The sequence below is a fragment of the Cololabis saira genome, chromosome 8 (assembly GCF_033807715.1).
Source record: "Cololabis saira isolate AMF1-May2022 chromosome 8, fColSai1.1, whole genome shotgun sequence".
NCBI lineage: Eukaryota > Metazoa > Chordata > Actinopteri > Beloniformes > Belonidae > Cololabis > Cololabis saira.
Genome location: NC_084594.1, coordinates 41,266,537 through 41,290,858, shown reverse-complemented (window position 1 = coordinate 41,290,858; position 24,322 = coordinate 41,266,537). Strand labels below are relative to the sequence as shown.

General features: G+C 44.5%; 1 protein-coding gene across 2 annotated transcripts in view; it reads right to left on the bottom strand.

Moving 5' to 3' along the window:
• LOC133448969 (plexin-B1-like) overlaps positions 1 to 24,322 on the bottom strand; it is a 127,324-nt gene that overhangs the window by 47,801 nt on the left and 55,201 nt on the right. For both annotated transcript variants that reach the window (XM_061728007.1, XM_061728009.1), the window contains exons 3-5: positions 19,149 to 19,292; positions 15,272 to 16,442; positions 9,884 to 10,066 (exon numbers count right to left, since the gene is read on the bottom strand). In XM_061728007.1, coding sequence (XP_061583991.1) covers positions 9,884 to 10,066; positions 15,272 to 16,432 — 1,344 coding nt within the window. In that variant the 5' untranslated portion in view covers positions 16,433 to 16,442; positions 19,149 to 19,292. The remainder of the gene's footprint in view (positions 1 to 9,883; positions 10,067 to 15,271; positions 16,443 to 19,148; positions 19,293 to 24,322) is intronic.

Below are 24,322 nucleotides of genomic sequence, written 5' to 3'. Positions count from 1 at the left end.
TTTTTGATGCCTTGAAAAAGGTCTATGACCGAAACGTTGGCCCAATAAACACGAGTACAGTGAGAAGAAGGTGTGGGGGAGTTTTCTTTTTAAAATTTGTATAAAACCTGCAGCACACATCAGGTTTGATTGAAATAAAACATGGTAAAAAGTACAGCATTTCAGTCTGGGCTATGTTACGATGTATTATTATTATATTATATTATTAGCTATGAGAGCCAAATCTCGCGAGTGTGTGTTGCTCAGACAGAGACAGGTCTCAAACAAAGTTCATTTTCTCCTAATTTGTCGGTCTGAAAATTGCCATTTTGGTGTCAGAATGTTCAGAAGGTTTGTGGCTTTTGAAAAATGTTACCCATATTTACTTAGGTTACTATGGGGCGAAGGAATTGGTAATAATCTGTGCTCACGTTCACTTTTCCCATAGGACTCAATAGACTCAGGACCTGCTTCCTATCTCCTAAAGGGGCAGTGGGGAAACCCACGTGACACAGATACAGGAAACACAACCGTAGTGGGGTGTAAAGTTTATAGAACGTCTCTGGCGTCGCCCCTGCGGCACCTGGACAACTGGTCTGAGGGGTTTGGGCTGATAGCTGTGTGTAGTCGTCCCCGTAAGTGTGTAGTTTTAAATATTGAAATAAGTTTTAAAGTTTTAAAACTTTAAGTTTAAGTTTTAAACTTTAAATAAGTTTTAAAGTTTAAATATTGCAAGCCTTTTATTATTTTAATATTGCTGATCATGGCTTACAGCTTAAGAAAACTCAAATATCCTATCAAAAAAAATTTGAATATTCTGGGAATCTTAATCTTAAACTGTAAACCATAATCAGCAATATTAAAATAATAAAAGGCTTGCAATATTTCAGTTGATTTGTAATGAATCCAGAATGTATGACATTTTTGTTTTTTTAATTGCATTAAAGAAAATAAAGAACTTTATCAAAATATTCTAATTTTCTGAGACAGTATATTGGATCATCCAAACCTAAGCTGCGCTGCCGTGTGCTCGGTAAAGAAGAGGTTGTCCCTGCTGCTGCAGTGGTTAGCACGGTCGTCTCTGTGTATGCAGGTTCTGCTCACGTCTGTTGGACCGGCAGACTAAATAACCTGACCGTTGGCGTGACGGGTGGGCGAGAGAGTGCTTGACTGGTCGTTTCCGTTCCTGTGTGATGGACTGTTAACCATTAACCGGTTCACGAAGGAGTCTTTGGTTTCAGAGCAGGTGTTCAGACAACCCGCCCATACTCCTAAGATTGATGAAGACATTTTTTCCTTTGCTCTAGATTACCCTGTCTGCTGTGTTTGTTTATATGTACTGTATTTGTTATTTTTACTGGTACGACGTATATATTATGTAAAAAAAAAAAAAGAAGTATCCTGTAATGTCAAAAAAAAAAAGAAAGTAAAAAAAAAAAAGAAAAAAGAATCCATCATCAGTGGAGCTCCGATTCACCATGGCAACACATGGTTGGCATGCTAACCCTAACCCTGCTTCAGTTTGCTAGAACTTAACATATTAGTGCAACTAATCTCTATTCAGAGTTGCTGTTGCAGCGAAGGAAAGAGTTAATGTTACAGAGCAAATAAATAAAAAGCAATCTGTTTTGCATGAATACAAATGGATTTCAATCTTTATTTTTCTCAATCTTTAGTGTCATTAGGTCCAGTCCTGGGAGCGAGGATGGAAAGAAAAACTAAAAACTCTTGAAACATTCCAAGATGAGACGTAACGGGCTCGATAAAATCATTTGAGCTGCCTACGGAGCAGCAAGCACATCCACCTCCACCCTACATCACACTGATGGTCATGAGTGCAGGTTCTGGTGAATTTGGCCTCATTCAGATCTGTTCTGATCCTCAATATTTGTCTCTCGATTGCCTGATCAAATTAAACTTGTTTCAGCCTTATGAAGGGAAGAAGACAGAAAGACACTCGGGATACGTAGACGTAAACCTGCTCTTGAGTCGGTTGCCATGGTAACAGAGTCAGCGTGTGAGTTACCTCCCTCTCTGAAGCCGGCTCAGCCGAGCCCTCCTGCTCGCTTTGTGAGACGGAGTTTCCCTGAGCTCAGGTTCTGGGAAACGGAGCCCAGGTGCGCCCCACCTTTCGCCTGGTGACATCTGAGACCCAGAACAGCTCCACTTTAATATGACCTGGATCGTCTTAAAAGGCGTTTAACCCTCGCTGCACCGCAGAATCTTACATACTGACCCCATATCTCGTCAGTTTCACCTATATTTATAGGAATATTTGATTAATTTAGGAATCTATCATCAAAAACTAGTTCAAGTAACTTCAGACTTGTGTTCTGACGTTTGTGTGCTGCCTTACGACGACAAAAACTACGATCAAGTTAACTCACGAGGCTTCAGCCATGGCAGTTGATAATCCAAAGATGGAGGAGAAAATAAAAGGGTGAAAGTTATTTAATGGTGCAAAGACACCGAGATGGATCTAAGATGAATCCACCGCCGATGAATCGTAACTGAACGAAAAGTCCGAACAGATTCACGTTTCATTTTAAGAAGTGGTATTTATGACGCCGAGAAGCAGCAAAGTGCTAACTACGTGTAGCATAACGGCACCTATGTGAGAGATAGAACAGTGAAAGGTTGTGCTTTCTGGGGTTTCTGGGGATTTGTTTAGTCTAGAAACAAAAACAGGTGACCGTGTGAACATCATGACTGATTATCAAATCTTTATTTGTGTGAAATTAAGAAAGCGTCTTGAATTTTGACCTTTTTCTGAAATGCACACCGATAGGGGTTCAACAATTAGTCAACGTTGTCAACAAAAATCCATAAAAATAGTTGCAAACAAATTTAATTGTCAACAAAAAAACCCCTAAAAATTCAACAGAGTGAGGCATCAACTTCCTTCCCATCTACGCTGAGAATTGCATTATGTAGATATAATAATAATAGCACCAAGCCGCTGTTGTCACCACACCTGTTTTTAGAACAGAGTGAAGCATCTCCTTCACTCCATCTTTCTTCTCTTTTATTTCTAATTAGCACATTTTAACAACCTCATGACAGCTGGGAGCTAAATAAGAGCTGTTAAATAATAATACTGTACATTAAGTAATACTGTATTTGACCCGGTATTTGTAAGTTTTGACCGTATAGAAACGTAATTCTCCTCAGTTGTGTGAAATCAGGCCTGGAAACAGGCATTGTGGTGTAGAATTGTCAAATTGGTTTAATTCACCGTACGAATTGTTACAGATTACTTTTGTAATACTGTATTTGACCCGGTCTTTGTACGTTTTGACTAGGGGTGGGAAAAAAAATCGATATTTCAATATATTGTTGTGCTCTCTGTTTCAATAAATAATCGATATACTGTCGGCTAATATCGATATTTTATTACAACACACATAATGGTTTACGCGGTTGTCACCGCGTAAACCCCTGCCCCGCCCGCCCCCGCTGCCCTCGTGAACAAAACAAACATATCAAAGCGGCCGCCTGAGAAACCAGCTCAGAAAATACAGAACCACGGGTTACTTCGTACAGACAGCGGGCTGAGCAGCACTGTTAATGCTGGAAGTTACTGGTGTTTAAGCTGCCATGTGCGTTAATGTCCGCTCACACAGACAACCAGCTGCGTTAAGAAACGGACCCCGCTCCGCTCGCGCTCCACGTGAGGAGAGCGGCTCGCGTTACACCAACGCAGAGCCTACGCCGTAAGGTACGCGGCGACGCGTACAGTACGGTGCGTGTCGCCGCGTACCTTACGGCGTAAATCTGCGTTGGTGTAACGCGGAACCATAAATCCGCCTTTACACACGACACGGACACACAGACACACGCCCACCCGTGCAAAACCAGTGTTCAGTGCTTTGGATATTTCAGCTTAAATTTCAAAATGTTATATTAGTTCAATGAAGTTCATATTATTTATATTTATTATAGCTTGTTTGGTTTCTTCTGTTATCGGATACAGTTTGTCATGATAAGTGAAAAATGCCTGATGCTTCATGGCAATATGTGTGTGTGGTGACAGAATAAATTAGACAGGCTAAAAGGATATTGGAAAAGAAGGCATATTGAAGAGCCTATTTGAGTTATTTCTTAGTTATTTCACAATAATTATTTGTGAAAGTATTATTTCACTAGTTATTTTACAGTCATATAATTCAGGCAACAGCGCAAACATTTTTTTTAATAACACAAATCCACATCAATATCGGATCAAATCGAATCAAATGGTGATAATAGATTCTGAATCTTAAGAATCGGATCAATTCTTGACATTTTAATAGATACCCAGCCCTAGGAGGCAGTGAGGTACTGTGCAAAATTAAGTTGCTTACTGACTTTTCAGTATTAGAAACAAAGCAGTGCACTGTCTTGGTTTATATAAAACATGTTATTAATGTTCATGCACTTTAATTTATCCAGCTGTACAGTGTTTACATTTACAAGCCTAGGAGACAGTGAGGAAATATACAAATGCACTTTCTTGTATGAAGTTTTAGCATTGAATAAATGCATAACTACAGACGTTTTCCTTTTTATAGGTATTTTTTCTTTTTCAGTCCCATATATCGTGATATATCGCTCTTACCGATATATCGATATATCGATATATCGAATATCGAAAATATCGTGATATTATCGATATCCTGGGCCACATATCGCCAAAGTATCGAATTGGGACTTACCCGTATCGTCCCACCCCTAGTTTTGACCGTATAGAAACGTAATTCTTGCCATTGTAAGAATGAGATGAACCTGCTGTACGGATTTTTATTATTTTACCTCTTTTCTTGTGAGAAGTGATTGTGCACTTTGTGTGTCTGTTCTTTGCCGTCTATTTTCTATTTTTTATTACTATTTCATTGATCATTCTAGCATGTTAGTGATTTTATTGTTTCTACACTTTTTTTCATTTTATTGTATACTGTACAGCACTTTGGTCGACCTCGGTCGTTTTTAAATGTGCTATATAAATAAAATTGACATTGACATTGACATTTCTTATCATTTCATCTCATTTTATTTGTTATTTACTATTTAATTGTGTCTTGCTGCTTTTAATGTTGATGTAAAGCACTTTGAGTTACCTTGTGTTGAATTGTGCTCTGCAAATAAACTTGCCTTGCCTAATACTGAGATTCAGAATCCGATTTAGTCAACGACGCGTCAATCAACGACTCATCGACCACCAGAGTATGATCCACTATCATCGACCACCACACGCCGACGCTCAAAGACTTGATGGAAACCGAGCTGGGGGGTCTGCTGACACGATGGACAACACAATAAGTGAAAAGGAGCGTCTCTGTCAGGACGCGGGACGTTTCTGCCACTCAGGAGCGACGCTGCATCCAACAGTACGGAGCTCTGTCACGCAGACAAAGTGATGCACAGCTCTCAGCCTCGCTGGCTGTGTGACGCAACCCCATAAAAGCATCTTAATGGCTATCATTGTGCTATTTCTGCTCGAGCACCGAGCTGCGACTACAAGCCTCCATTCAGAAAAATGGCACAAAGACCCAACTGTACCGCGGAGAAATCATGATGTGTCAAATCCTGATGTCAGTGGATCCATTAACCACCATCCACTCAGTTTATCAAGACACTTAACGTCTATATTCTAGAATTAACAAGCCCACAACTGTCCCGTGGAGCTTTTTATTAATCTATTTCCGTGTCACAGAATGTAACTGAAGAGGATTTACGCTCAGATTTTGATCTACTCAACCACAAACGGCAGTAATGGTAATAAAAACTCGCTGCTCTGGTTCAGGCTCTCTACGGGACATTCTTGGTCCGGTTTCACAACGCTGAGCTCGGCCGTGACCCCGGCCCGAACCCACGGACGGTGATACCCACAGATACCCTGCTCACCGGCAGTTAAGACCGGGCTGAACATGCTCCCAGCAGCGGTGGCTGCCCCAGACACGCCCCAGACCGCAGGATTTATCCGGAGTATTGGGCACTGTCCCAACACATCCCCTACCCCTACTTTTCAGCCCTACCCCTAAATTTTGCGCGTTCCCGTGAGGGTAGTGGTGTCCCAATTCCTCTTTGCATGTAGGGGTAGTGAAGAAAACTAGTGTAGTGGCTATGAATCTGTCTCTACGGATCGAGGGTTTTCAGATGCTCACTAGCGGATCTAGGGCTAGAAAAATTTCCCAGAATGCTTTTCGTCGTCATTTGCGGACTGAATAAAAAAAAAAAACATTGGGGACATTTCTCATTTTTTAGTGAATAAAATCAATATTTTGAGTTAGTTTCTGCATAAAAATGCGTTTTGATTACATTTCTAGTGAGAAATATATATTTTACTTTCATAATATTCACTCAGTGAATGTACATAATCACTAGTTTGCCCGTTTACGGAAGATCACGCCAGAATAAAGGGATTTATGGTTCCACGTTACACCAACGATTTATTCCGGTTACTTTTAAAATATTAAAACTTAATAAAGTGGCATATTAACAGCGCTACAGCTGAAATTAAAACAGCTTTTGGCTCTCAGCTTCCTGATTTTAGGGGTGGTGCTGAAAGTAGGAGTAGTGGGACAGACCTGGGAAGATTTCAAGTGCCCTAAAATCTGTCCCTTCTTTTTTAGGGGTAGTGGTAGTGAGGGAGGGCTAGTGGTAGAAAGAAGGGGGTGTATTGGGATTGGGCCTTGATCGGTGGTTATCCCGGTATTGTGCGTTTGCGAATCCCCTGTTTGTTAATATGAGCAGCTTGATTACCAATAAAACTTTCCTCACTTATAAACTAGCCCATAAACCCACTCAGACCAATTTCTGCTGCTTTGCCAAAAAATGGAGCTACAATTTTACTGTGTTTTACTCCCTAAACCACTTCCTTTCCCCCCAAATGGTCCTTGTCTTTTGCCAGGCCGTTATTGTAAATAAAAATGTGTTCTTAATGACCTGCCTGGTTAAATAAAGGCCAATGACTGAATGAATATCAAATAAAGCGATAGAATAGTTTTTTTCTTCCTCTTTATCGTATAATGTTCACAAAGTGTAATGCGATTCATGTCATGGGTAGTGTATTTTTGAAGGATCAAATACTCAACATCCCATATCCATTTTACATCGTGCAAAAATCATTGACGTGCCAATCAAACTTTGAAAATCCACTGTGCGCAAGCACAGAACCACAAAGTAGCATTTCTCGGCAGGGAGCCAGGATTGGCAGAACACCGGCTCAACCGGCCGGTACGTGTGCTTTTCATTCTGATACTTTTCATAAAAAAGAAAAGTATAAAGTGGTCATTTTATGTTTTTCCACATCTTCTGACTCATTTAAAGTGTTATGATGAATTCTCATCTTAGATGTTTGTAGGGTCTGTTTGAGCTATTTGTCACTTTTGCATTATTTTATCATTTATTATTTAGTTGGTTTTTGTGGTTTAGATTTGGGAACACACCTTTAGTTTGTTTATGATATTTAGTATTGATTAAGTTTATTTTGGTACTTAACCATGCTTTTATTTTGAAGGTACTGGGTAGCTGCAGGGCCCCGGGTGAGTTTACATGTAGGGGTTGGCAGACACAGATGAGGCAGCACAGACAGATGGTTTTACCAGGGCAAAGAGGCGGCAGAGAGCCATTGTTCTTTCTTTGATTGTTTGCCAATGGAATAATACTTCAAGAAACTTTATTTTTTGCCTGGACAATGGACTCTGTTTATCCTCTGCGTAAATTCACTCCCTAGGTGTCTCAGTGGCCGTTTGATGTGATTCAGTTTATTATAGTTTGATACTTTTGAGTTTTTTAATAGTTCACCTGGAGGACAAATAGCCACTACAGAGTCAAAAACAGATCCTTCCTGGAATATTCCTGTCCATAACATAGGCTCAAATGTATTTGTTCTTCTGTTTTGTTTTTGTGATACTCCACCGAGGACAGATTTAGGAACAGGTGTGCAGGAAAGGCTGAAAGTTGGTGCAGTTCCCGGCGTGAAGCCCGAGTCTGGACGGACGCGCGTCTGCGTTGTGTTGGCGGGCTCGTGTATTTTACTGTTAAGGTGGCAAAGTGACACCCAAGGGCGGTGTGGCAGGGTGGAGGAGCTGCAGCCACTCAGGCTGATTAGGGCACAGGTGGGCCCAATCTGCACAGCTGGCCGCCATAGAAGCCCTGGTGGCTGCGGGGCGACCCACCCCTGCACCCCGTCTGAGGGCCGCCGCAGCAACGCGGGAGGAGCTGGCGGCGCCGCAGCTGAGAGGCCGGGAGGCAGAAGCTGCGGGCCGCCAAGCGACGGCTCCCGAGGCGGCGGGACCCGCGGAGCGACCCATCCCTGCACCCCGTCTGAGGTTCGCCGCGGCAGCGCTGGTGGCGCCGCAGCTGAGAGGCCGTGAGGCAGAAGCTGCTGGCCGCCAGGCGACTGCTCCGGGGATGGAGTCAGCGGCGGAGACGGAGGGGGAGACGGAGGCGGAGTTGGCTGGGGAGGCAGCTGCGGAGGCGCAGCCGCCATCAGCGACGGCGGGGACGGAGGCGGACCACCAGCCAGAGCAGGGCTGCGTTGCGGAGGAGGAGGTGGGAGACTGGAGCTGCTGATCGTGAGGTGCTGCTGGTCTGCTGGCTGAAGGTGATTGTTCACGTGTGGGTGATCTGAGCAAATAAAAGGGTCTGCACAAAACTCCGTGTCCTCTCCATCCTTCGGTCGGGCCCCCGTAGCATCCACCCTGCTACAGGCGGGAACAACGATCAATATAAACCTGCAGCGTTGATGGCGTGCTGGGACCTGCACATTTCTGCAGCTCCTCCCATCGGCAGGCCTCCAGGAGAACACTTGAGCAGAAATGGGTGTAAAAACCACAGAATAAACACAGATCACTGAACATCAGCGTAACACGACCTCTTTAACCAAGTTTGGTTTTCAGGTTTGATATTTCATCCATCTAAGTTTCAGTGGCTCAAGTGCGCACTCGGGGTAAAATCACCAGATTTCACACTACAAGCTCTTTATGAAATAATCTAAAGGTCAAGTCTCAAAAGCAGCTCAAAAGGGTTATTCAGAAAGAGAAAACCGGGGTGTGAAAGGAGAGAATTACACAACTGGCCCAGCCTGAGTGAATTATTCAGTCTATACGTGAAGATGAGTCACATAAAACATCTGATTTGAACATTCATTCACATTAAAACATTCATGTGAATTGATATCCACACCCACCTCACCCTTACTATAAAAAATGAATATTGGACTGTCAAAATGTGGAGATGAGAGCCGATCAAACATTTATGAGACAGAGGGAAAATAAAAAACATCAACTAAAGTAACGGCACTAAACAGCCTCCATATATATATATGTATATATATATATGTATATATATATATATATATATATATATATATATATATATGTGTATATATATATATATATATATATATGTGTATATATATATATATATATATATATATATATATATATATATATATATATATATATATATATATATATATATATATATATATATATATATATATATATATATATACATATATATACATACACACACACACACACACACACACACACACACACACACACACACACACACACACACATCAGTGTTAAGATGCTCCTGATTTTCTTGGTCTTTTCCCATTTCTGTGCTTTTAGATGTCTCGCTGACGGTTTCTAGATGTTTTAAATGAATTATCCTAATAAAACAAAGATTATTTTATTATTCTCTATAGGAGCTAGATTACTGGACAACGGTTATTTGTGAAAATACAATCCAGTAACACTTTTACAACCTCACCGCCACCTGAGATTAATTCTGGACCCATATGTCCAATCAGCGTTCAGAAGAACCCGAGGCGTTGAGCCAGCCAGATAATCCCTGAACCTTGGGCAGTAACGGCCCCTGAACCGTCCCCAGACCCCCGGGGCCCCGTTACCTTGTGCAGGTTTCCTCTGGAGTCTCCCAGGAAGGCGATGGTGTGTCCGGCCTTCACGCTGACGGCCACGGCGGTGAGGCGGGCCGCCGGGCTGTCCAGGATGGCCTCCACCTCCACGGCCAGGCGGCTGGCCATGGGGCTGGGGGTGTGGTCCGAGCCGCAGGGGTACGCCTCCAGGGTGTTCTGGGGGGAACACAAGCACAAGCACAAGCAAGTGGTCACAACAACGCAGTTAAAGGAAGACGAGGAAATGACAAGAACCAGTAGTGGAACATATCAGAGCTGGGCCGGGGGGCCGGGCGTATGACCGGGCAATTTGCGGTTGCTGAATCCCTATTATCATCACTATTATCATCACTATTATCATCGCTATTATCATCTCTATTATCATCACTATTATCATCCCTATTATCATCTCTACAGCCGAGAGACAGAGAAGGCGGCCGGGCTACTATATCAACAATTTACCACAAACTCACATTTTCTTGCTGACAGTGTGTCTGTGACTACGTTTACATGCAGTCAAAATTTGGGGTAATGCTATTATTCCGGTTACTGAAACATTCGGAATATTCCGTTTACATGCGTGAGCAAACAGGGTTATCCCTGTATACATGGTAATTAATCATTCGGGATATCTGGATCAAACCAGCGACGCATGGAGAACGTGATGACGCAATTACCGTCATTTCCTCTTCTTCCTGTATCCAAATTCAAAACAAATGCTGCTTCGCGCAACTTTTCGCTCACCTTCTTGTAAATCTGTCTATCCCGGTACTTTCTACCGTCTACAAATGCAGAAATGTTCATATCCTTCATTACATTTATGAAATGATTAGTTTCCTCCTGGTCTTGTGTTTCTCCGTGTTTATAAGAACTTCCTGGACTCAAAAGACCAGGATTCCTTGTGAACAGAGCATGTGCAGAAAACAAATTCATTTTCCGTTTGATGGGGATATTCCGTTTGGCGTTTACATGACCCAATATTCGGGTTTTAAAAGGAGTAACCCAGGGGTCATATTCGGGTTTTTAAAAACCCAAATATGAGCAAATTACGGTTTTTTAAAGGGGTTATTGGTGTTTACATGGCCGTGCAAATTCGGGTTATTGCCAATATTCAGGTTTTAAAAGGGTTATTGATGCATGGAAACGCAGTCACAGATTGTTCTAACTGTAGCTACCTGTAAACCTGCTCCCTGACCAGGATGCAGCTTTTGATGAATCTCTGCTAACAACGGCAGGTTCATCTCCCACAGGAGGAGGATTAGGGCCAACAAAATATGCGTCTAGCTTGTGCAATTTGGCTTTTTCTTGCTCCTTTTTTCTTTGCGTTTTATCTCCCCACTTTTGTGTTTCTAACTCCCGCTCATGTTGAGGCTGTAGGATTACTGTGCTCTGTTGAGAAGTGATCGATAATGACGTATGACGTTGATAGACGGCTGTTGATGACCAACGATTTTACCCAAAATACATTTGGAGATTCACTTGCAATTTTTGTTTTAATGTTAACCGAGTGTGAAAATCTCAGCACAACATATTATATGAACCAAGTGGTGCCACAAAAAAAAAAACAATCTCGCGGGCGGGGCCTGCTGCCTCAGGGGCCCCGTTGGGCCCCGGGTCGGGGGAATACGGCCCCCCCAGGCCACCCTGAAACCCCGCCCATGACAAGAAATGATAACGAGTGTTTTTATTATGAACTAGGGAAAGGCCAGCGATGGTGGCTTGAGCGCGGCCTGCCGGCGGCGGCTTGTGTTGATGGATCTCAGGCCGGTGGCTGGTATGCTGTCATGGACGGACGCCTTATTTGGCCTGGGCCGAGGACGGAGGGCCGGCTCGTGTACCAGCGCCGCTCCAGCTCACCACTAAAGCAAATACAGTCCTTCCTGATTCCTGCTCTCGCTCAGTAGAACTGGTGCAGCTAAAGCGGCGAGCCTCAGCGAGCGCCGAGATAAACGAGCCGAGTGGGGGATTATTCAGACCGGTCAGAGATGACCTCATGCTAAGAATAGCCCGCGACTGTATCGTGAAAACTGAGGGAGAAGTGGTCCAGTCTGGGCCAGCGGGCCAGCCGGGTCACCGGCTCGTTGGCTGATAGCAGCCTGTGATTACACTAATGACGTGCTGCAGAGCCGTGCACGGCCTGCAATCATCCGCACGTTTACCCAGAAACACCACAGACAGCAGAACCACGGAGGAGGAACATGAGGACAAACAACGGCTACAGGCTGGTTATTGGCCGCCTGCGACCTGCAGGCTGGTATCAGCAACAGAACCTGACATTAACGGCTCAGCGCGCACGTAAGAGTCCCTGCACGGTGCACATGGACGTTTCTGATGAAGACTAGGGCTGTAACGATGCACTTATCTCACGATACGGTACGATACTATGGAGCCAAATCAAGGCCAAAAGTTCTGCTAATTTGAAAATAAAACTTGAACCTTTTTTCCAGTTTCAGATGTTTTTTTTTCAGTTTCAATTTTTTTTTTTTCAGTTTCAGACTTTTGATCCCGATGTGGCGTGGGGGGCGTGGTATCAACTGAGAGGGGCGTGGCATCATGAGTGACAGCAGAACAGAGAAGGCGGGGGACGTTCCTCAGTCATGTTGCCTTCAGGAAAGGTAGGTTGCAGAAGTTATCAGTAGAAGTTTGATTCAACATTGTATATACACCATATTCACATGATCGGCAGTGGAAAAAACTGATACTAGTGACACATTTCTGTTTAAAAAGCTGTTTTAGACCGTACTTGGTAGTGTGTGGGAGTGGGAAATGTCAAACTTTAAAGTGTGGCTGTTGAACTGTACAGTCTGGCATAGTTTATTGCTTTTATACTGCAATTGGTGCCAGGTACGGTGCTAGGTGCTGTGTTGATGTTCTAAAATCCTACACTGTTGAGGGACATCAAAGTACACTCGAACTCGGCAGAAGTTGTCCCCGTGTTTATCCTACTCACGACCCCAAAAAGGTTTAATTTAATAAGGTAATGCTTAACTCTACACCAGACTTAAATAAGTAAAAGTTCAGAGCTCAAAACCCTGCAAGAGTCCCGTGATCGGGACCAAAACGGTACTAGTTTCTTCTGAGTGGAGGAAGATTTTGGTCGGTGGGTCGAGGCGTGGTCGGCACAAATACACTGCACGCAACATAATAGATTAATGTTAATAACCCAATATCACGATACACTTTGTCACCTCCATGACACGTATTGTGACGTTTTTGTATCGCGAAATTTCGTGGCACGACGTGTTGTTACACCCCTAATGAAGACACAGACCGTCCACCTGGAACCCTGGTATGAGTCCCCCGGCTCTGGAGGACCAACTACACGCCGCTCCGACTCCAGGCTCCGGTCCTACAGCTACTTCCTGGCCCAGATTAATGAAGTTACATTGAAATTAATTGAATTTCCTATTTCACTTGTTAAGCGAATGATGCAGCTGGACGATGTCGTCCTCCGCTGTCTGCCGAGTCTCTTTGTCCGTCCTTGTTGGACGTAACCTCACATCCCGTCTCGCCGGCTATAGCTGACGCGTCCATGACTCTCCAAGGGAGAGGAGGACAGGAGGGAGGACAGTACCGCCATCATCTACGCCACTACAGAGACAGCAGGACGATGCATGTGTCCTGAGAAAAATCTTACAATCTGGCGAGAGGTGTCCGCCACGCCGTAACCGTCCCCTGCAGCAGCAGCGGGACCTGAAACTCCCCGGTTTGTTTGTCCCCACGACTTCAACGATCAGATGAGCAACGTCCGGGGGACGGACAGAAGCCCCCCCCCCACTCATTGGGTTGGTCTGTCTTTCTTGTTCTCATCAGCCGCCCTAGTTCTGAACTGTTTTAGTTTTACCTCCTACGACAGCTCTCACCCTCCCAGACCCCCGGAGCCGTTACTACGGAACGGTTAAAGCTCCAGCGGTAACGGGCTCTGGGTGCAGGTCCTGCGGGACCAGCTGCTGGGGATGCAACGGTCCAGATGTTCCAAAGTCCAGAAAAAGTCTTAAAAATGATGTTGCTAATCTTCTGCCTTTTCATTCCATATGTAAAAATAAATACAGGCAAGAGTCAAACCAAAGTCCAAAACAAAAAATAATCTCACGGCATTGCTGATCTTATCAACTTTAAGAGTCGGGAGGAAGTTTAAAACACATAGTCCATCGATTATCTATACCCGCTTTATACCCGCTTTATCTGGTCTGCTGGAGCCTATCCCAGCTCATTTCAGATCATTTCAGGTGAGAGGCAGGGGTTACACCCTGGACAGGTCACCAGTCCATCACAGGGCCACATATAAACACACAAACCATGCTCATAACCACACTCACACTCACGGGCAATTTAGAATCACCAATTAACCTAATATGCATGTACGGGGAGCACGGGGAGAACAAGAAAGACCCCTGCTGGGCCTGGGAGTCGAACCGGGGACCTTCTTGCTTGCTCGATTAATTAATTACAGAAAAAATAGCGCGCTAGAAAAAAATAGCGAATTTTAATTGCATTAGCTTTTTCCCCGTTTCTCACGGGACGACTTTCACACGGACGGCGCACCAACCAACCAGACCCTTGAGAGAGAGGCTGCGTCCGAAATCACATACTTCCACCCTAATGATATTTACTGATATTTACTCAAAAGTGTGCCAAACTTAAGTATACTTTTTAGTATATACTTTTTAGTATGGCATTTCGGACGCAGCGAAAGAGTTATGACACTTACGTCGACTCCCATTGTGAGCTTTGCGGCGAGATCAAAGTGTTTCACAACTCTCTCTCTCAAGGATCTGCAACCAACGTGCATTAGTGTTAATGAAGTGCGGCCGTCGTCATAACACAAGCTAAGTTGTTACCACACACGTTAAAGATGAATGAAGTCGCAGACGAAAAGGGTCTCGTCGGTCCCGTGGATGGAAATTTTGTTTTAAAAAAGAGATGGATGGAAGCGTGCTCTGTTTTCTAATGTGTTTCCATGTTCTGGAATGTACTTGAAACAGTTTTGAAAGTATTTTGTTATATTTAAGTGTTTACAGAAGGTCCTTGACTATAGGCTACCTGTCTCATTCACTGTGCATACTGCATATATTTAATTTACTGCACTTTATAGCAAATTACACTGATTTGTTCTTGGTGAAGCACCACCTTGATAAAAATAAACTGTTTCATAAATTGAACATATGTTTTCACTAGTCAATCATTCACTCGTATACAAAAATCCATTTGAAACAAACAAAAAAAGGAAATCTCATTGTTCTCATGTCTAAATTGATATGCGATCAAATTGCGATTAATTAATTACAAAGCATGTAATTAATTCGATTAATTTTTTTAATCGAGTTCCAGCCCTAATTCTTTTGTCTTCACTAACGGTCTGAGTCCCACGGCTGAACTCACCTCTGGCAGGTTGGCACAGTTGGATTTGACTTCATACTCGATGTAGGCCGCCTCCATCCCCGCCTCCCTGCCCATGTGTGTGTAGCACAGGTCTCTGGTGGCGTTGATCCGGCGGTCCACGTCCTCCAGGTCAAACATGCAGAGGGCCGAGTCTTCGCTGGGCCGAGTTGACGAGGCCAGGTGAGTGGAGAAGACCCCGAGCAGAACCTCGGAGCCCTGGTCCTCCACGCCGTCCCCGAACAGCCCCAGCTGCACGGCCTGCAGCAGGTTGTAGGACTTGCCCGTCCTGGAGCGGCATTTCAAGGGCACTTCCACGTAAGAGTAGTAGGCCTGGTCGTCCAAGCATACCCGCGAGATGTAGGTACGGTACTCCCGAGACTGAGACTTCAGGTCCCGCCGGTAGAACAGGAAGTACACGTGCTGCCGGTGGGCGAAGGAGGTCACGAAATGATGGTCGTACTCCGAGAGGCGGCCGGCCACGGCCAGCTTGGCCGTCTCCTCGTAGGAGAAGATCGGCTCCTGAGCCAGGTTTCGTGTGGAAATGGGTGGATGGCTGCTGGTGTAACCCCGTCCCACAAACAGCACCGGCTGCCGGTCGGGGTGCGGGCGGACCACGAGCCCAACGGTGCTGACGTTGGGGTGGTTAGCTGCCACATACTGGGTATCCACGGGTCTCTCTGTGGAAAACAGCACCTGATTGACTGAATCCAGGCTGCGCTTCTGGCAGATGCCTTGGTTAACGCTCCCGCAGGTGATGAGCTCCCTGGAGTACGGGTCCACCAGCAACAGCTTGTTGTGGTTGCTGGTCTCCCTGGCCTGAGGGCAGTTGCTCAACGTCACGGGGGGCAGGCACTCCCGGCTGTCTCGGACGGGTCCGGTGTCATCCTGGACTTCAGGTTTGAGGGACGGGTCCAGCTGGAACAGGTGATCTCGCGCTCCGACGTAGATCCAGCCCACCCCGGGGTCGGGATGCAGGGCCAGGTGCTCGAACAGTGTGTTGTTCCGTTTGAAGGTTGGATACACATCGGGGGGAGGTGTGTTGGCCGCGCCGTCAACACCGCTGGGTGATGGAGAGAAGGGCCCGCCGACGGCTACGAGGAGCAGAGGCAGCAGTGTGTGGACCATTAACACTGAGGGATGACACACCGGCCCTGGAGGCATGGCAGTAAAGCTGAGGGAGAGAACACAACAGAAACATCAGAGTTGTCAGAGATTTCACTGAGCAAAGATCCTCTGGACACCCACGGTAAAACTGTGGAACTCATTACACAACGACCTTAAACTAGCAAACTCAATAAAAGCATACAAGATATTATTCAAAGCAAAGGTAATGGACACATATATAGGAGCACAATAAGCAAACAAAGAAGAATGTACACTTGCATGAGATAAAATGACAACATTAAATTGGTTTGTCGGTTTCCTTAGCATCTTTTCACTTTCTGTTTTCAGACCTATCATTATTATTATCATTATTATTACTATTATTACAGTTATGTAAGCTATTATTATTATTATTATTATTATTATTATTATTATTTTGTGTAGACTTATGATACTAAATTTGTTCTTTTTGTATATTCTATTCTGTTAAAAGGTGGGCAAGATAAGCTTTCTGCTTCAAGTCCAGACCTTTTCGGTCAAAATAATCACAATGTTGACCAGGGAAAAACCTGTGTTATCTTGTTTGTTGATTTTTATGTTTGTGATTGACCGAAATAAATATTAACTAACTAACTAACGGCTCCACGTGCAGCCAGACATGGGAACATGTTTCACCTCCAACAATATGGCCAAACTGGTTTCCTGCAAGGCCTCACATCTAGAGGCCCGGCAGACTGCATGCTGGACTTCAGAAAACATCACATCTCTCTCCAGACCTGCACTGTTTGGAAGGGGGTGTCACCGCCTGCAGCATTTCTCCAAGATTACTACTCACGTTTCGCTCGGAGAAACTAGCCTGACAACTGTGGTACCAGGGCTGCACGATGAGCCAACATACGGGACCATTGCATCCAACGTTCTTAGACTAAATACAGATGTTCATCAACTTCAACAACCTCGAGAGTAGGACTGGGCGATATATTGAGATTTTAATATATATTGATATATTTTCAAACGCGATATGGTACGAGACAATATCGTTTATATCGATTAAAAAAAAAATATTTTGTGACAAATTGACTTGAATGTTTTATTTGAGATTTGCACAAATGTTTTGTTATTTGCACAACTGTCAACCTCAGTGGAAAAGTCTGCCTGTCTACATTGTATTAATTGCACAGTGTATTTTAATTTAAGGCAGGCAGTTTATATTTATTTCATTTGTTTTATACAATTTGATATTGTGCAGACCTCTGTTAATAAAAGGTACCTGTGTGACATTTAGCACGAGGCTTTGTATTAAAACTGACTGTTTTTTTAAGGGTTTGCCTCAGAAAAAATGAAGCTAACAGAGATGCTATGCTATAATGCTTTGGGGGAAACCCCAATTATGGCACAGAAAAAATATCGATATATATCTGGTATCGCCATTCAGCTAGAAAATATCGAGATATGACTTTTGGTCCATATCGCCCAGCCCTACTTGAGAGCAGTGTTATTTTCGTCAATGATGACGATGACGAAATTATTTCGTTGACGCACCTTTTTTTCATGACGATAACGAGATGGTGATGAGCTTAACATGGCTATTTCATGACTAAAACATGATGAGATGTGTTTGATTTTTCGTTGACGAGACGAAACGAAAATGTCAGTGGGTCAGACGTTCAAAATGCATGACATTTCTGCCTGCCTTTGACATGTTTGTCAAAAATTAAAAAATATCAGCAATAGTGCTGCAACCTCTCCTTGTTTGGCCACGCCCACCTGGCATCACCTGCAGCACCTGTGCTACACGGCTGCGTCACAGTCACTAACAGTCCAGTAGTATGATGGACCCTGGCGGCAGCGGCAAGGGGCTCGGTGGTCGGAAACGACAAGATGATATATGGACATATTTTCAATATAATCAAGCAGAAAGAAAAACAGAATGCATCATAGAGGGAGACGGCGATAATCGATCTCAAGCGGCTCCTGAAGACTCACCACGCTGATATTTGTTCAAAAGGTAAGTTACACCAAGTCCTGTTAACATATCATATACATACAATGTCACTCGACAATCGGCTTGTGATCAATTTCATATGATCAATTGCTGACTTCAGTCTAAATTAGCTTGGTTGCGCTGCTAACCCAGGGCTAAGTTAGTTTAGTTGTGCTGACATCAATTTAGTAGCTTGTGTGTGTGTTACTGGTAGCCTGTGTGTAGTACATGATGGGATTTTGGTCGGGCTGCAAGTGTAATAAGTTATCATACCCATGTTAGAGTGACTGTCTGAAACGTAGACAAAAATATAGCATTTGAGACCTGTTGCTGTTCCCCATGTGTCTAAATGAACAGCACACTTGGCTTTTTTTGTAACGTTAGCAGCATGTTTAAATTCAGTGACGGTGTGGTCGTCTCTTTGTGTGTTTATATTCTGTCAGTACATTGCGATATGTTAAACTGGTCGAGTTATATGTGCAGCTTTATCATATGTAAAGTCTGCTAGTTTTAGGCTAAGACAGAATATACCTTTATTATTGTAAATATTGGTGAAAATACTTTATCTTTTCTTTTTTTAACTATAACTGACTAAAACCTTTTTGAGTTTTCGTCGACTAAAACTAGACTAAAACTATCACCATATAGAAATGACTAAAATGTGACTAAAACTAATAAGCATTTTCGTCCAAAAGAATAAGACTAAATCTAAAATGGCTGCCAAAAACAACACTGCTTGAGAGAACTGGTGAACACGACCCCTTAAGACATCACATCAAAGACACTCACCATTTGTTTCCTGCGGTGTTTGACAGAGGTATGGCACCTCTCAACCTCAGCAGCTCAGGTCTAGAAACACATCCTTCTGGATCCAACCTGCAGCTCAAAGCAGGACTTCAGATGTGACACGCCTCACTGGGGGACAGTTGCACGCTGGGAAAACAAAGAACACACATTCAGACCTCCAAACTACTACTACTACTACTGTCATTTAGCAGACGCTTTTATCCAAAGCCACTTTCATCTGAGACACAGATGGAGCAATTAGGGTTAAAGCCTTGCTCAGGGGCCCAAGGTAGTTCATCTTGGTAGCCATTCCAGAACCCAAGCCCACCTCTGTAGCCACTAGACCACCAACCCCCCCCCACTGTCCCGGTCCCGAATAAAAGACACTCCCGAGCAACAGAGGCTTGTTCAAATAGCTTACTTGGTTTAGGACAGGGGTCGGCAACCCAAAATGTTGAAAGAGCCATCTTGGACCAAAAACACAAAAAACAAATATGTCTGGAGCCGCAAAAAATGAAAAGTCTTGTATCAGCCTTAGAATGAAGACAACACATGCTGCATGTTTCTATATTAGTTATTACTGGGGGAATTAATATGCACTTTGAGAAATAAGTCGAAATGTCGAGAAAAAAGTTGAAATGTCGAGATTAATGGTGAAATACAATCTCTAGAAAAAAGTTGAAATGTTGAGAAAAAAGTCGAAATATTGAGAAAAAAGTCAAAATGTCGAGAAATAAGTCAAAATTTCGTGAAAAAAGTCAAAATGTTGTGAAAGAAGTCAAAATTTTTGAGAAAAAAGTTGAAATGTCGAGATTAAAAAAGGAAAAAAGAAAAAAAGAGAAAAAAAGAACAAAAATTTAAAAAAGGAAAAAAAAGAAGAAAGAGAATAAAAGGAAAAAAGAGAAAAAAAAAAGGAAAAAAAAAATAAGAAAAAAAGGAAAAAAAAGGTCAAACATTTTTGAAAAAGCTCCAGGAGCCACTAGGGCGGCGCTAAAGAGCTGCATGCAGCTCTAGAGCCGAGGGTTGCCGACCCCTGGTTTAGGAAAAGATGTGCTCATGAAGAGGGAAGGTGGGGGGGGGGGGTTGTTATTGAATGAGTGTTTCAATTTAAAAGAAATAACTTTCGTTGTTGAGAAAGTGCTGAAATTAAAGTAGTTATCATAGCTGATGCAACTTCAGCCCCTTTAAAATTTCATTCATTTGCTTTAAGATGATTAAAACAGTTAACCTGTTGATTCTGTCATTTGCCTCATCTCTTATCTCTTTATAGACTTCTTTACCTATCCAAATAATTCGATCCGCGGCTCTGAAGCTGTGACACCGCGAGCTAAGTGACCTGCAACAGCCCCTTTACAGATCCATCGATCCCGTCTACGCTTCATCCACAAGTTGTTTTTTTTCCACAAGCTTTCCGTCTCAAAGCCCAGTTGGAGCAGGAGTCGGTACATCCTGTCTGGGTTTCAGGGACTGCAGAGACGGTTGCAACGACGCTGTCCTGGAGTCGAAAAGTGACCAAGTAAATGAGTGTCACATGTGAGAGGGACAAGGCTAGGCACGAGTCCAAGTGGCAATCTGATGGTACGATAACCTTCAGCACAAATGTCACAGCATCGTTATCTTCACGTCATTGCAACCATCAACTGAGCGAACAACCCAACGGGGATTACTCGTGATCGCCACCATATAACGGTCATCAGGCCCTGCTGGCTGCAAGTACGTACTGAGCTGGAACATTGGTGGAAAAGGCCAGAGACCAGCTAAACAACAACAATAACACACCCACAGAAAGTCAACGGCTATCTGCTCATGTTGCGGGGGGGAGGAAGCCCGGGGACATAATTAATCACATCATCTGCTTTGATAATAAGACCACTGTGTTCTTTGCAGCGTTTCAAGACGGAGATGTTCAGTAAGCAACAATCTATCATTGTTGACGGGTGGAAACCTGCTGGCGACTCAACCACCGTGAAACCCAACTCATGTTCTGAGTTTACGTCCCGTTATTACATTTAGCTTTTATCTGAGCCGACGCCCGGCGGAGGAAACCACAGGACACATGTCCAGTTATAGAGAAGTGCAGGGAAAACAGCATTCAGGTGGGGGTTGAGAGGTGAGAGAGATAACGCAGTTTACAACCGGAGGTACGCTGGGAAGAGGAGAGTTGCTCAAGAGCTCCTCAATAAAACCTCCTCACCCCCGGACAGGGAGGGATAGTTTTCCTGCGCTGGACAGAACTTGAAGGGATCTCATGACTGACGAGTCCTGAGCAGCACGTACCATGGAGACGGTACAATCAGGGTTTTTTTTATTGTTTTTAATGCCTCTGGCAACTGTGAATTTCTTTCAAATGGCGACATGCTGTGAGTATAAAGAGTCAAAGACAAGGTAAAGAGACACAGGTGCGAAAAAGACTGAGCGGAGGAAGTGACACTTTCAAAATAACGCGGGAGATATTTCAACTAAAAACAAAAGAAAATCAAAAACTCAATAACAGCAAAACTGAGAAGTGGCCTGAGTGTACCGACGGCAGCATTTGTCATTAATTATAAGTGTGCTGTTGAGGTTACAACTTCCTCGTTGCAGGATGTAGGTAAAACCCGGGCAGCAACGTTAGATTTGAAGACGTCTGCACTCGTCCAAGAGTGACGGGCCAGTAAAAGCCAAAGCATCAACTTTACTATGAGCTTTCCTGAAAACTGCAAATCAAATATCCAAGAGGTGGAGTGTGCTGGGCGGCCTGGACTTGGCCATTCTCGTTTAGAAAAGGTTTCCCGTTTCTGTAGAGAATAATCCAATCAGACTCGGCTTCAGAGACACGAAAATGGACTTCTGATTCAATTCTCTGGCATTTAGCTGCTGGGCCGAGGACTATTTCAGGGGTAACTCCAGCAGGCCAAAGGTATCACATTAATGAGAGGTAAAAAGGAAATGCGTGGCTACAGTTGCTTTTACACAAATGTTCCTCCATCTTTAGGTAATGGACGCCCATTTCCTCCAGCGTTGGACCTCTGGTGAAATGGTCACTCAAGTCTTTCCTCTCACACAGGGAGGACTGCGTGATGGAACACCACAACCATAGAGACCCAGATACACTTTAAAGCAGCTGGGTCAATATATCTGGCATTATATCTTATTGCAGGCAGCTATAAGTATCCGGAAGATCTTTAACCAAGAAGGGATCTTTGAGGAAGTAGACGTTAACAAAACCCAACACAACATCCCACAGCCACCCTCCGACAACACTCTCACTCTCAACACCCTCCATTCAGACTTCATCACTTTGAACCAAGACATGGATGAATCAGTCTGCTGCTTCCACTATGTCAGGAAAGGTGTTCATCACACTGCTGCTACGGTAACGGGCATATTACCCAGAAATATGGGCCCAGAAGTGGAAATCAAACAGCTACGTCCAAGGTGTTTGGTTCCATCCGTCCACGCCATACTGAAACCCCAGCTTTAACAGACTGAAACGGTCAGCAAAGCTTGTTTTTTCTACATAAATCAGAAATCCAGCCTGTGGGCCCTGTCACTAGTTTTACCGCTTCTAACCTCTTTTTCTGCGCCTCATTCTAAGGGAAGGGGGGGGTATGATAATGAGGCTCTGTGCTGATTGGCTCCCTGAATGACGTGTAGCAGGGGAGGAGAATAAACCTCGCTCCGCCAGAGCAGCCCGAGCCTGTAAATAAATACAACACTGAATTTTCACAAATGGCAACTTTATTGTTAAAAAAATAAAATATGAGTTGTATATAAATAACATTTATGCACTATTTCAGCCGGATCTACCCGGCGGATGCTGAACGCTGGCCCCGGAGCCACGCCGGGCGCCCGGCGTGGCTCCGGGGCGCATCGCCCGTTACCGGTGATCAAACCGACAGATTTCTCTGAAAATCTCAGAGGGTGAAGCTGGTCCAGCCTGGGACGTACCCCAGAAATCCCTGCTCCCAAAGCGGCTGGGAACCTGGACAATTTAGTCGGACGGACCGCGCTTTGGGAACGGGGAAGTAGGCTGGAGCAGCGCGCATCACCGCGGCTTTAACCGGGGAATCTGACCGGTTCCGACCGGCCGGGACCGCAGGAACCCGCCTGGACTGGTAGCAGGGACTCCCGGGGACCGGCCAGCGGAATTTCAGCCGGATCTGCCTGGCGGATGCTGCACGACGGGCGCCGCAACCCCACGGCGGGCGCACAGATCGGCTCCGGGGCGCATCCTGTGCGCATCGCCCGTTACCGGTGATCAAACCGACAGATTTGGCTGAAAATCTCGGAGGGTGAAGCTGGTCCGACCTGGGACGGACCTCCGAGGACCCAGCTCCCAAACCACCCGGGAACCTTGATGATTTAACACGGATCCGCGGCGCCACGGCGCCGCGTCCGACTGGCTCAAGGATGCACAGCTCCAGCAGCGGAGAGAGCTGGTTGTGGGCGTGGTTTCAGCAGCGGAGGCTGAACCTATGGAAATGAGCGCCTATGGTGACGTCACCATAGGCGCAGATTCAGAATGGCTCAAAAAAAGGTCACGTGACACTGGAAGACTCAGTCAGGGGGGGGAGCAGACCCTGCAGAATTCCATGGTATTTTGTCTCCCCTGTGCTGGCAGGGTGAGGGGAGACCACTTTATATATGTTAAAACAAGAAAAAACTTGTTTTTCATAATAGGTCCCCTTTAATTGTGCAGTGATGAGTCGCCATGTTGTTGCTGCTTCTTCATCGTTATCTCATCATTGAATGTGCAGCATCTCGCCCTGTGCTTCAAATATTCACTTCCTCACCCCCTCGTCCTCCTCTCCCACAAACTCTGGCTAAAATGTGAAGTCACTGAAAGCTCAAGTTATTTAGCAGCTTCGATATCCGTCAGGCCTCTTTGATGCGTCATTGAGAAGTTCACACATGACGCATGAATCTGGATTGGCAAGTGCCTATTAGACTTGTTGATCAGGGGTTTGTGTCAGTGAACTTGAGAGACGGTAAATCGGGCTTCAAACTGTGTGGTGGGACGTCATCCTGAGGCTTTCTGCGCCTGAAGCAGTTGGACGGCACCAGCAGGCCAAAACACTCGGCAAAACATTCCTGACAAGCACATTCAACTGGGCCATCATCCACTTCAGTGAGTCCAGCCTTTCACTTTCATTGAGTTCATTTTCACTTCAGCTGAACTCGTTCTAGGGGGACGC